This window comes from Melospiza melodia, chromosome 4 (genome assembly GCF_035770615.1).
Source record: "Melospiza melodia melodia isolate bMelMel2 chromosome 4, bMelMel2.pri, whole genome shotgun sequence".
NCBI classification, from domain to species: domain Eukaryota; kingdom Metazoa; phylum Chordata; class Aves; order Passeriformes; family Passerellidae; genus Melospiza; species Melospiza melodia.
Genome location: NC_086197.1, coordinates 88,358,942 through 88,371,450, shown reverse-complemented (window position 1 = coordinate 88,371,450; position 12,509 = coordinate 88,358,942). Strand labels below are relative to the sequence as shown.

General features: G+C 41.0%; 1 protein-coding gene across 2 annotated transcripts in view; it reads left to right on the top strand.

The window, feature by feature from the left end:
- Positions 1 to 12,509, top strand: part of GRAMD4 (GRAM domain containing 4) — a 75,390-nt gene that overhangs the window by 42,663 nt on the left and 20,218 nt on the right. For both annotated transcript variants that reach the window (XM_063155453.1, XM_063155452.1), the window contains exons 4-5: positions 3,760 to 3,880; positions 11,332 to 11,393. In XM_063155453.1, coding sequence (XP_063011523.1) covers positions 3,760 to 3,880; positions 11,332 to 11,393 — 183 coding nt within the window. The remainder of the gene's footprint in view (positions 1 to 3,759; positions 3,881 to 11,331; positions 11,394 to 12,509) is intronic.

The following is a 12,509-nucleotide window of genomic DNA, read 5'->3' as shown; positions in this document are numbered from 1 at the left end:
TGTGCACATTTACAAATGTTTATATTATTACCAGTATCCAGCTTATTGGACAGATGTCAGAATGGGCCAGACCTTCCCAGATGTTGGAGGAAACTGTCCTGGGTGAGGATTCAAGATCTCTTAGAAAGTTTGTGTGAAGCGTTCATCCTGTTTAGGAAAGGAAAAGTCTGTGCAGTATGCAAAATTCTTGGAGAGAGAAGTTTTGTTTTGGATAAAAATTTAAGTCATATTAGACAGAAATAAGGAAGTGTAGGACAGTACCACTTCAGCAGCCAGTAGATGCTGTTAATTTCTATATTTCACCCAGAATAGCCAACACATGATGTTTTCTGTTCTCTCATGCCAGTTATTTTTCTAGACTGGTTTCTTTTTCCTGCAGGTAATTGCCAATGGCAATTACCAAGTCTTACTTCCCCAGGATGCTTTCCCTGTTTTTGAGCTACTTTTCACCTTTTCAGATGATAAGTGGCTGTTGTGTTTCCTCGTTTTTGTGCTTCCCAATGGTATCTCAGGGTGTCTCAGGTTTCTGGGTACCAGGCTGTGCATTTCAGAGAGGCCAGCTGCACTTCTCAGCAATACTTCTGGTTCCCAGGTCCAGTTCCCAGGCATAGCAGCATTTTCTCTGTCAGTATTTCAGCAGACACTTTATTCTTTTAGTAATTCCCCCCTCTAGCCAGGTCACCTTCATGGCTGCTCACTTCACCTGAGTGTCCAGCTAAGACATGCACTGAGCCCCCAGCAATATTTTAATGTTTCTTGCCCTGGATGAGATAGTGAGCCATGATGGATGTGCCTGGGCAGGAAATTATGGAAACTGATTAATCTGGAACCTTGAAGCTTGATGTTTCATGTTTTATCATTTTGTGTGTGCAGAGGGGAGAGGATGTTTGAATTTTGGCTGACTGAAGATGAAATCCAAGGAGCTCTCCATTCTCAGCATCATGGAGGGTATTCATCTACAAAACTCAGTGGATAGATACCATGGTGAAATATTCTTATGTATTCTTCTCAGGGGTCTGTGACCTCTGCTCTTTGTAGCCAGCTTCCGTCATTCTGCAGGAGGGCTCTTCAGGGACAGAGAAATTTGCTTTAAAAGTGCAGTTCAGCTTGGCCAAGTGGTAGATTATTTCAGGGGACAGAGCAAGGAAGAACTTCCCCCCCTTCCCCTCTCTGTGGCTCCTGTTGCTTAGCAGACTCAGGAGTATTTAACTAACTGAACACGAAGGTTTTACAGTGCCAGACCACACTGCTGCCAAAGTAGCAACAAGTACTGCTTTAAGGGCTTGATGAGGTGGATTTGAATTGCAGTCATGTATGAGAAAGTTAGGAAATGCTCTGAAATGTGAAGCTATGACAGTCCTTAAGGATTGGATGTTGTATTTTCTTTTGTTTGTTTTACAGGAGTTCTGCCTCTTTCACTGTGCACCCTTTAACTCTGCCTCTTTCCATAAAGAATATTTGGCACTGCTTGTCCTCTTTGGAGGACAAGAGATACAATTTCTGGAGGTTTTGTTTTGGTACAAGATGTAGCACAGTCAGAACAGCTGGAATTAAGGAAGCTGGAAAATCTGACTTTCAAGGACATTGAGGTTAATTTATAATGTGTGTGGTTTTTTTATGTACACAAAATGCATAGTCACTTCCTCTTTAATCAAACTAAAAATGCGTAATGAAGAATTTTTTTCCCTTTAATGGTCTTGAGAAGATAGTGTCTCTATCAAGCTTTGGAACTTTCTGTGATATCTTCATGATATTGCACAAGCTCCAGTGCATTTGAAGTGCAACAGATGTTTCCCCTCAGCTGTGTGCAGGCTCTTGTTCTGGAACAAGCCCTTGAAAGTTGGGTAAATTAATTACAAATTTAGTTTTCTTGTTGGATTTAAAATTCCTTGTGGATGCGTCATTAGCAACAGCCCCATGAAGAAGTCTGCCCTTATATCCATATCTGTCCATTTATTGACAGGAGAGACACTGCCTTCTGCAGCAGTGCCATTTCCATTTATTGACAGGGGAGACAATACCTTCTGCCCCAGTGACATTTCCATTTATTGACAGGGGAGACAATACCTTCTGCCCCAGTGACATTTCCATTTATTGACAAGAGAGACAATACCTTCTGCCCCAGTGACATTTCCATTTATTGACAAGAGAGACAATACCTTCTGCCCCAGTGACACTGCCCTGCCCCACCCTTGGGGGTTCTCAGTTTCAGTTCTGGGGGATAACGTGGTGGTTTCTGTGCTCCAGCTCTTCTTCCCAGGGTCACCATCTCTCAGTGGGAGATGGTAACAGCGCTCCTTTCTTTTTGGTGGAGCTCAGCTGTTGCCTTACTGTGGAAGCCATAGTGTTGTCCCCTTGAGTCATGTGTCTTCTTCCCATCTCTCCTAATTCTGTGCTCCGAGGCTCCTGCTCTGCTGCAGGACAATCAGCAGATGGAGAGGTTGGACACCCTGCACAGGGCTTGCTGCAGGGCATGGAGAGCGCATCACTTCCTCTGGACATTTGCACTACGGCTTCAGACCTTCTCAAGAACCATGGTGGTTGGAGTCAGTGAGGCTCACACACCAAAATCCTCTGACTGTGAAAGATTTAGAAGGCAGTATGTGAGAAGAAACAAAAGACATTGTGTAACAACCCTCTGGAGGGTATAAAATGGTGTTCCAGTCTTGTAAAACAATGTAAAAAGCCTGAACCCATTGTGCTTCTAATGGTAGTGGAAGTAGAAAGTAGTTTCTGTTCTAGTTTGGTGTAAACTTGACATACACCTGCTGTTCTGCTACTGATTGTTGTAATTGAGCTTAAAAATCATACCAGAGAAAAAGTGTAAAGTAAATTTTGGTTTAAAAAGAAAAAGGAAAAAAAAAAAGAGAGAGATTACCAATCTTATTTTGGCCATGTCTCATGTATGCCTAGCTGGGAAAAGCTGTCAGTAATAGCGACCCCATTTTAGCTCTAGAGTAAAATAAGGTCATGAGCAAGGACACTGCCAGTGACAAAAAGCAAGGCTAATTAGCCACAAAGAAGCCTTATACATACTTGATACTAACTTCTTGTGAAAAATGTTGTGAGAGTGTGTATGTGTTTGTATAAGTAAATATGAGATTATATTTATATGTATATATAATTATTACATGGAAGTTAGTAGTTTTTACATTTTTCCAAAAACGTTGGAAAAGTGTAAAAATTTTAACTTAGTTTCTTGTTTCACAACCCTTTCTTACAATTATAAGGTGCTGAGGCTCATAGAGGCACCCTCTGACCTAGTGCCAGGAACTGATAGGCATGGGTTTATATGGCATCATATAACTTCTTTTGAGTTTATGGTTTTGTGTTTTTCCACCCACAGACATGAGGGAAGAAAACAGATACTTTTTTTGTTGTTGTTATGATCACTGCATTTAGCAATAGGCAGCCTTTCCTGCTGATTATTTCTTTGGGGAATGAAGAGTAAGTCATGTTTAAGTAAAGATAGCTTGTACCAAGGGCTTATTTTGCATCTTGAAAAGAAAACACTGGAGCTATTTTTCTCCTTGCTTAACAATTGTAATGAAACATTTTGTACCTGATACAGCTGTGTGCTTTTTATGAAGTCTGTCTAGCCCTTGAATACTTGTTGTTTTTTTTTTTTTCTGGTGAACATATTTGGTATAGCACAGCTAAAAAAATCCCCCACACCGAATCTGTCATAATTAGATTTTCAAATTTTGTATAGAAATACTTCAGGGTAACTAAATCTTTATCTTCTTCTTTAATTAACAGAGGAGGAGCTCAGGAAGCTGAGAGAAGAAACAAACGCTGAAACATTAAGGCAGGAGCTAGAAAAGGAACGGCAGAGGAGATTAGAGCTAGAACAAAGAGTCAATGAAGTACTTAAAGCAAGGTAAGAGAAACATCTTCACTGTAGAGCTCAAAGCCACTTGAGATCTCTATCTGTCTCTGGGAAGTGCTGGTAAAAACATATGTTTCCAGCCCAGGTGCTCTTAAAATAAATTACTGGTCACAGAGAGAGCAGCTGTCTAAGTTGTCCTGTAAAATGACATAATTAACATCCACGTACATACAAGTTACTTGGCCATAAGTGCTGCTGTAGCTATAGAAGTGCCATGACACTTTCTAGTTGAGATATTTTTCATTTCACCTCTTCTAATGCTCTCCCTCTGGGATCTTGCCTTCCTGGAGCCACTGAATGCCAGAGCCTTTGCCATGCCATTGCAAATGCTTATCCATCTCATAACCAGTGTCTTCTCCAGACTGCCCAATCCTTGTTACTCTTAAATCTAGCAGCAGCAAGGATGTCCCAGCGCCACAGCAAAGCTCTAAAAGCATGTGAGTAACTGGAATTTGAGCTTTTCTGGCCACTGCAGTGACAGATGGAAACACTCCCCATGCTTCTAGGTCCTTTCAGGTGCTTTCATGCCCATTTCAAGGACATCCATTTTGATGATGCAAAGTATCACATTTGATGTAGTCTCTCCTTACTCTGCTTAGCTACACAGATCTTCAGACCACAGCAGCTGCTTGTGGCTGGTTGTTTAGACCCCTTGTGTGTGTAGCTGCCTGTTGTACCTTGCCCAGCAGGAGCTGAGATTCCTGGGCTGAGAGCAGGATCTCTGTCTCACCACCCAGTGCTGTCACAGGACACAGTGCAGGCTGAGTTGGTGATCACGTGCTAAGCACTGACACTTACTTAGAGGTGACAAGCAAGAGCAGACAGCCAAAATGTTTTGCTTGGATATGCAATTTCCCAGTGCCATGCAAATTCTTCCCAGCCTCCCACTTCATTCTGTACTCAGGTGTAAAAATACCTTCCCTCTCAGGCCAGTCCACATCCACTGGCAGCAATGGAAGTGGGAGCTATTTATATGAAACATGTGGGCCTGCTTTCTTTCTGTTCTTTGTCTGCCTCCTGCTCCCATGGAATCATAGAATTATTTAGTTTGGAAAAGACCTTTAGGACCATCAAGTCCAACCATTAACCCAGCACTGCTGGGGCCACCACTAAACCATGCAGTCCAGAGCCACATCTACATGTCTCTTAAATACCCCCAGGGACGGTGACTCAACCACATCCCTTGGTAGCCTGTTCCAGTGCTTGAGAACCCTTTTGGTGGAGGAATTTTTCCTAATACCGAGTCTAAAACTCCCTGGTGCAACTTGATGTAATTTCTTCTTCTCCTATAGCCTGTTACCTGGGAGAAGAGGCTGACCCCCACCTAGCTACAATCTCCTTTCAGGCAGCTGTAGCCAGCACTGAGATCTCCCCTGAGCCTCCTTTTCTCCTGGCTAAACAGCCCCTGTTCCCCCAGCCACTCATTGTAAGCATACACATACCCTTTATTTAAGGCTGTCAGAAAGTACATTGCTGTCTTTCACTTCAGTCTCTCTTGGCAGACTTGTTATCCATGAATTTATTTAACACTATTAATTGCTGGAGCTATCTTCTTCTGGAAACTGTGGAGACAATGCATTGCAGAAGTCCCCTCTTACATCTTAAAGAAGCATTTTATTTGCTTTCCTTTTTGACAGACTTTATAGTGGTTTCAAGAAGCACCCGGTAGTTACAAAATTGTAAGAAATGGTGAATTACTGTTCAGCATTCAGTTTATTTGCCGTCCTTAATGAGTCCTTTCTTCTCTTACATTGTCTCCAGACTAAAGAGTTCCAGCTTTTCCACAGTCTCTTTAAGAGTACTCCATCCCCTTCATCAATTCAGTTGCCATTCTTTAACTGTTTTAAGAGTTTGAACAGTATTCAGAGTGTTGGTGCACCAAGGCTTTAGATAAAAGATAGATTAGGCCTTCCCTCTATTCTCAGTACCTACTACAGTGGGATTTTTTCAGGTGATATTTCACAGTGATGGTTTTCCAAAATCACTGGTTTTGTGCAGGGTTGGTCTATGTGAAGTCTTTGACCTGTGCTGCCAAGTCAGCTTAGAAGGGGCTCTCCAAGGTCCTTGTGAGGAGTCTGGTTCCCACCCAGCACCACAACTGTGCAGTGGGAAGGTGGCTCAGACTGCTCTCATCTGGACTTTTTTTGAGTGACATTTTAAAGTTGCTCTTACAGCTGGGATGTGAGGGTGCATTTTTATTGCCTGTGCTGGTCTGGCTGTGTGTCTGGACTGGCACTGCCTGTTAGAGTGGACAGCTGAGGAGGAGAAGTTTGAGCTTGTTGTGTGCTGAGAGTATCAGCTGGCACAGTGACAGCTGTACAGAGCACTGAGCCCTGTTCCCTGCTCTTGGTAGGTGAAACTGATGCTTCAGGAAAGGATAATTTCTCACCTGTGACTTGCTGCCTTGAAGAAGTTGCTTGAGATGCAAATTCCATGTGCTTGTCTGTAGATCTGGCACAGCTTTGTCCCAAGGGCTGTGCCTGCACTCCAGGTCATGCACAGAGAAGGGGACAGGGATCTCCTCATGGCTGTGAGTCCTGGGGGAGGATGAGGAGCTCTCTTCTTCTTCACAATGGTACTCATCATCCCACTCTGTTTCACAATAATAAGGCTGACTCAGAGTCGTACCTGGCCCACTGCAGCTTATCAGCACAGGCTGTACAGAGAGAAGAGATGGACAGTCTTTGTTTATCAGTATTTGTGTCAACATCTGTACCTTGTTGGGTTGTGAACAGCAGCAAACCTCTAGCAGGAGTGAGATTGCTAAATTAAGGTAGGATGACATGGCTCCCTGAGTGCTATTTAGATACCCTAAGGATTGCATTAGTCTTGTCAGCTTGGGTATTGCACTTGGGGATTACATTCAGCCAATTATCCTCTCTACTGGAGTGCTTCTCTAACTGCTCTTACTTCTATTTCAGCCTCTTTGTGGCAGGCAGGATGCATAAGGTGACAACAAAATAAGACTCTGAAATTTTTTTGGTTTCTACCCAGGAGGAGAACAATTTGTTTGTCCATAATTTTTGCTTAACTTGTGCTTATTTTGTGAAATTCTTCACTGCTTACTATATTTTGCATCTCATTGTGGACATTTAAAAATACTTTTATTGGGACTATAGGAGAAATGTTGGCTTACATAGTCAAATATGTAATAGCCCATATTTAATTGGAAATTAAATATGGGCTGATGGAAATTTAATTTGGTTAAGCAAAGTAATATTTATTAATAAATAAATATGGCCTGATGGAAATTTAATTTTATTAAGCAAAGTAACTGCCTCAAGTTCTGTCTGGTTATGTCAAATTCACCCTGCTTCTAAGATTATTGTTAGCAGTTTTAAAATAGAGATTCATGTGTCCCCTGGTAGGGGAGGGAGCAGCTTTGTGGTACTTACTTGGGGGCTGGGGTTTGCAGATACTGTTCTTTCTGTTTGCAGAAGTAAACTGATGCTAATGAAAATCAAACTGTGCTGTGGTATAAGAAAGAAATTATTTTAAAAGTTGCAGTATTCGAAAGTATTTGTGAGGCAGATAATACATGTATCAATATAAAACATGATACAAAAAGTTTGGCAAGGAGAAAGCAAGTTCAAAATCTAATTTTTTTTTTCTAGTGAAGAACATGGGCTTCCTTTTTGAGGCCACAATTGTGCACAGGGAAGAGAGTAGAGTGGAAGAAGAGGACTTTTGGTGCTTTATTTTGTATTGATGTTTATTGTTTGTGTATCTGATTATTCAGAAATACAGTGGCCTCAGCTGAAGTTTTCCACAGATACAGTTCAGAACATCCCAGCATTTGGTATGGCAGCTGAAGCTTATGACATGTGAGCAGAATGATGCATAAATAATCTGGAATAGTTTGTGTGAGCTGTAAGTGACATATTTTGCAAATTGTGAGCTACAGTCATGCAGAAAAGAAAAATAACAAAGTTTTGCAACACCATTTAGCAGCAGCTTGTGACTTATGCAGCACACCTTGTTATTAGTACCATTGTGAACTATTTTTACAAGGACCAAATAGACAATGCTTCTGCATAAATCTCTATTCCTTCATTGTAGATGAGAATAGCAAGGGCTTCTGAAATGTTTGGTGTGTTTTAATGGGTAGGAGATGGAAAACATGAAAATTATATCACTTGGTTTTTTAACAGCTCTTCAGGGTAAGAAGCCATGCATACCTGAAAGGTATTTTTAAACTAGGCTCAGAAAATACCTGCTTAGTTTTGCATGTATGAGGTTGGAATGTGCTTTTGATGGACGTACACACATATTCAGGTTTGAGCATTAGGAAGAGTGTTAACAGCCTTGAGTGTCTTTTGCAACAGTGATTGAAAAACTGGTGATGGGTTGCTTCTGAACTTGGAGTTAGCCTGTGGGAATATGCTTTGAATATGTCTGAGAACATCATGGCAGGGACTGCACCTCTTGTGTCCAACAATTCTGGTCTGCATCCAGTTTTTGGGGGAGTCTGTTGATTCACAGACATCTCAACTTGCAGCTCTATTCAGGGCCTCATATGCATAAACAAAAATGTTTATTTTAGGGAAATGGTCTTAAGTGTCAAATTCCCTTAACATTTGTGTTATGCTTGCAGCTAAATAATTAAATAACACTTGGGTGCTGTTCTGAGGGGCAGCACTGAATGGACACTGCATCAGAGTGTGCTAATTGCTTTTCAGAGGTACATGTGACCTGGTCATGCACAGCTCTAATATTCATTAATATTGATGCTTCCCTGACCTCAGTATATTAAAATAAACAAAAAAGACAGTTTGTGTTTGTCTCCTCCACTGTCTGAGGTTGCTCTTATCTGTTTCAAACAGCTGTGCTTTAAATGGCTGCAATCTCTAGTTGCATAAAGATGACCTAGCTTCATGTTGGGGATGTGTTGGTGTTACACCCTTTTTCTGGGTGGAAAGTGTGTCCAAGACGAATTAATGCAGCTTGTTTTTGTAGGTTCAGGCTGCTGTTGGGAAGCCCACATAGGAACACACTGTTGTTCTGGGGACTGTTTATGTTTTTCAGTCCTCTAAATTATCTCTGGCATGAAGAGTGGTTCAGAAACCTGGAAAGATAATTTCTTCCCTCTGTCAGTGGTCTTGATGAACTGCATGGTTCAACATGACCTGATTTTACAATTGAACTTCCCAGTAGGTGTGCAAGCCCAAACAATGAATTCTGAGCTTCCTGTCACAGATCTGTCTGAAGTGGCTAATTATAACCTGATTCACAGGTGCAGTAATGAGCTGTCATTAACCTGATGACTGTAAAGGTCAGGTTCTTCATGGGGAAGAAGTAACAGGCAGATGGCAAGTAAGACATTGCCAGAGAAATGAAACAAAAGCACCAAGAAGGGCCAAAGCCAACTGTCATGTGCTCCTGATGGAGCCCAGTAAGGCTGCTGTACAGAGCTACTTCTTGGTGAGATTTTCTTGATTTTTTTGCCCAAGAAACATGGGGAGTAATGATGCTGTGCTGCTTTTGAAAGTACATCCCAGCATGTCAAAGGAAGACCCAGCCTGGAGACTCTGACAGCTGACAGTGCTGGGATCTCATCTTGGCTCTGTCCCGGGAGTTCTGGTGTGACACCGCCCCAGCCAGTGCCTCCACACAGCTGGAATGGCTTGTTAATGACCATCTCCTTTCCACCTAAATGTGGCTTCAGCTCCAGTGAAACACAGCCCAAATGACAGATTTCAGCTGAAACGCTCAATATGTGGTGTAACCATCTGATGTGTGGCTGGTGGAGGAAAACAAGATACCACTGCATAAGAGTTGGTGCAAATTTGATCATGTTTATTTCTGTCTGTCTTTTGAGAGCTGGTAATGGAGGAGATGCAAGGGTATGGGAGAAGAAACAAGGTTAGGAACCTGTGACTTATATAGAAACTGGGGTAAAATGGCACAGGAACCAAAGTTAAAGTTTAGCTAAAGAAAATAAACTGATGACATTTCAGGTGACTTTCAAAAGTCTTTCTGCTGCAAATACAGAAGCCATGGGGAAAAGTCCTGATGAATCATGAAAGCAAGTGTCTTTCAAAGCAAAAACCATTGATTTTAGCTCATTAACACCAATAAATGTCGAACTGTAATTCATAAATCAGTAAACTACTTCTAAATGTTCTTTTTAGAAATTAACAAGGATGTGGAAACTCATTAAGGATTGGGAATGCTTAGGAAGGAAGGGATGTAACAAGTTCTGCAGTTTCTCCATCATGTTCCTTGATGTGTGGTCATGTTGAGCAGCACACAGCAGTAAGGACCTTTTCCATGTGCAGGCAATAGTGACATCTTTTCCTAACATCCTTTCTAGAGGAACAGCAGGAGAGAGGACTGTGTGTCCATCTGTATTGCTGCAATCTGCCCAGTGCAGTGGGATCCTTCCTCTTGCTCTTCATTTCCTGACCATGTTTCACTTGTTTCTCTTTCTGAGGAGCAAAAGATTAAAGGAACATTTGAAAATGCTTACATTGCCTGATAAATGAGTGATCATGAAATTGCACAACTGACACTTTTATTTCAAGAAGTAATCTTTCCAATCATACAACTCCCTGTCAAAGCTTGCTGTGGCTGGTGTTATGTTGTCAAAGCTCTTGCTTCCATAGAAAAATCTTTCTGTATGCTATCTGCATGGATGAATGAAGATTTTGGGACTGAAGCCTGAAGTATTCTCAACACAGGTTGGCAGTTGGAGGCTGTGTACAAATGTAACTTGAAGCCTTGCACATGTACAGAATGCTAAAAGCATTTGTGTTTTAAAAAATCTGTTCACTTTTAATGGATGGGAATATTCTTGAGTCATTTTGAAAGGTGAGACCAATGATGCCAGCTTCTTGACATATATTTTTAGAACATTTTTGTTGCAGTTTTTTGGGCTATTTTGATTTCTCAAGTTATTTTTCAAATTGGTTGTGATCTGTGTATTTTGAGAGCTTACAACATAACATTTTAAATCATTCCTAACACCTGTTCCTCTTGTGGAGTTGTTTGACCCTAGTAGCAGTGGCAGGATTCAAGATTTGTGTCTTAAATTGTGGTTTTGTTCTGCTGCTGTGGTTATAAAAGGGATATAGAATCCCTTTTAATTTATTGCTGTGGGAAGAGTCGTGGCTCTGAAGAATTTTCCTGGCAGGCATTACAATGCATATACCACACAAAGGCATAAATAATGCAAGAAATTTAATACTACGTTGTTGAGCAGTTGTAAGGTGAATTGGAGCTGTTGGTGACAGCAATGGCTAAACCCCACCTCACAGTGGGTGGCATTTCCCAGGATCTGAAGTGCAGTGAATATTTTGAGTCTTGTGAAAGGGTGTAAGCTGGGTTTTCATGGTTGTATAATCTCAGCTATGGAAACCGTGGAGATTCTGGTGTTTCTTTTACCTAAAAGGGAATAAATTCTCCCTCTGTAACATTTCACATTGTTTCTGTTTTCTTTGTAGGGCAGAAGAGGTGCCTGCAGCTCAGCAACCTGCAAAGCCACAGGCACAGGCCAATGGAACAGGTGAGCTTGGTCAGATCTCTAACAGCACTTTAGTTCAGTTGGATTTTTTTAAGATCCTTAGAAAATCAAATCTTGCTTCTGAAGAAGCTTTTTATAAATGACAATTCAAGCAACTTCTCTCTCTGTATGTGATTCTGCATTTACTTTTTGTAGTTAACTTAGCATACACGAGCAAGGAATTTATTGTGTATTGTAAAGCCTTTAGGTATGTAATGAAAGCTATTGGCTCACTTCACCATTCTGGCATGCCTTGCTGATCCTTGACTTAGCAGAAAACAGGTGTAATACATAGAAAAAATGTTCTGTTTTGTTCTCAATTGCAGAAGGTCTGTTATGCCACTAATCATATTACTACTTCCTTTATCTAAAAGAAGAGACATTCTAGTGAAGGAGTAAGATAAGAGTTATTAATTTGTTGGACACCTACACTGCCATATACATTTCTCAAGCTGATGCTAATTATGAATTCAATAATGTACTACTGATGTCTGAAACAACTAAGGCAACAGTCAAATTCTTAATCTTTCAGTACACTTTTACTTCCCTTCCTACAGCTTGTGATTGAGATTTAGGCTTTTAAATCTTTGGACTAAATCTGAAATTTCCCCTCCTGTACTTCCATAGTGTCAGTGCTTTTTGTTATGAGAGCTACAACCTGACATCTTTTCCCTCTTGTCAAAATCTCTTTCTCAGTATTTTCTGAAGTATTAGCATGTGGGAAGCTACTTCATATTTTTATTCTCAAATAGAAGGGTTGTCCCAGCTGTAAACAGTCACTAGATTCCTTGTTTTTCTATATTTCATTGTCAATCATTAATAAATGGTTTGATTCTATTTTCTGAGCACCAGTGGCTTTTTCTCATGAGCTTAAATGCATCTTTTTGGCTGTTGCAATTGGCTGATGAATCTCCCATGTCTCTGTTTAATCATACATTAATTTAATGGAATTCTCTACTAAATTTGGTCATGGAGTAATTATGACCAGTATCCTCTTGGTGACATTGCTGTATTGAGCTGTGTTTCCAAATAGTCTGTCTGTTCCTTTTAGACCACAATTTTGTGTGTTATAGGTGATTGTTTTGTTCTCACTTGCAGTGCCTTAAGGCTTTTAGCCTG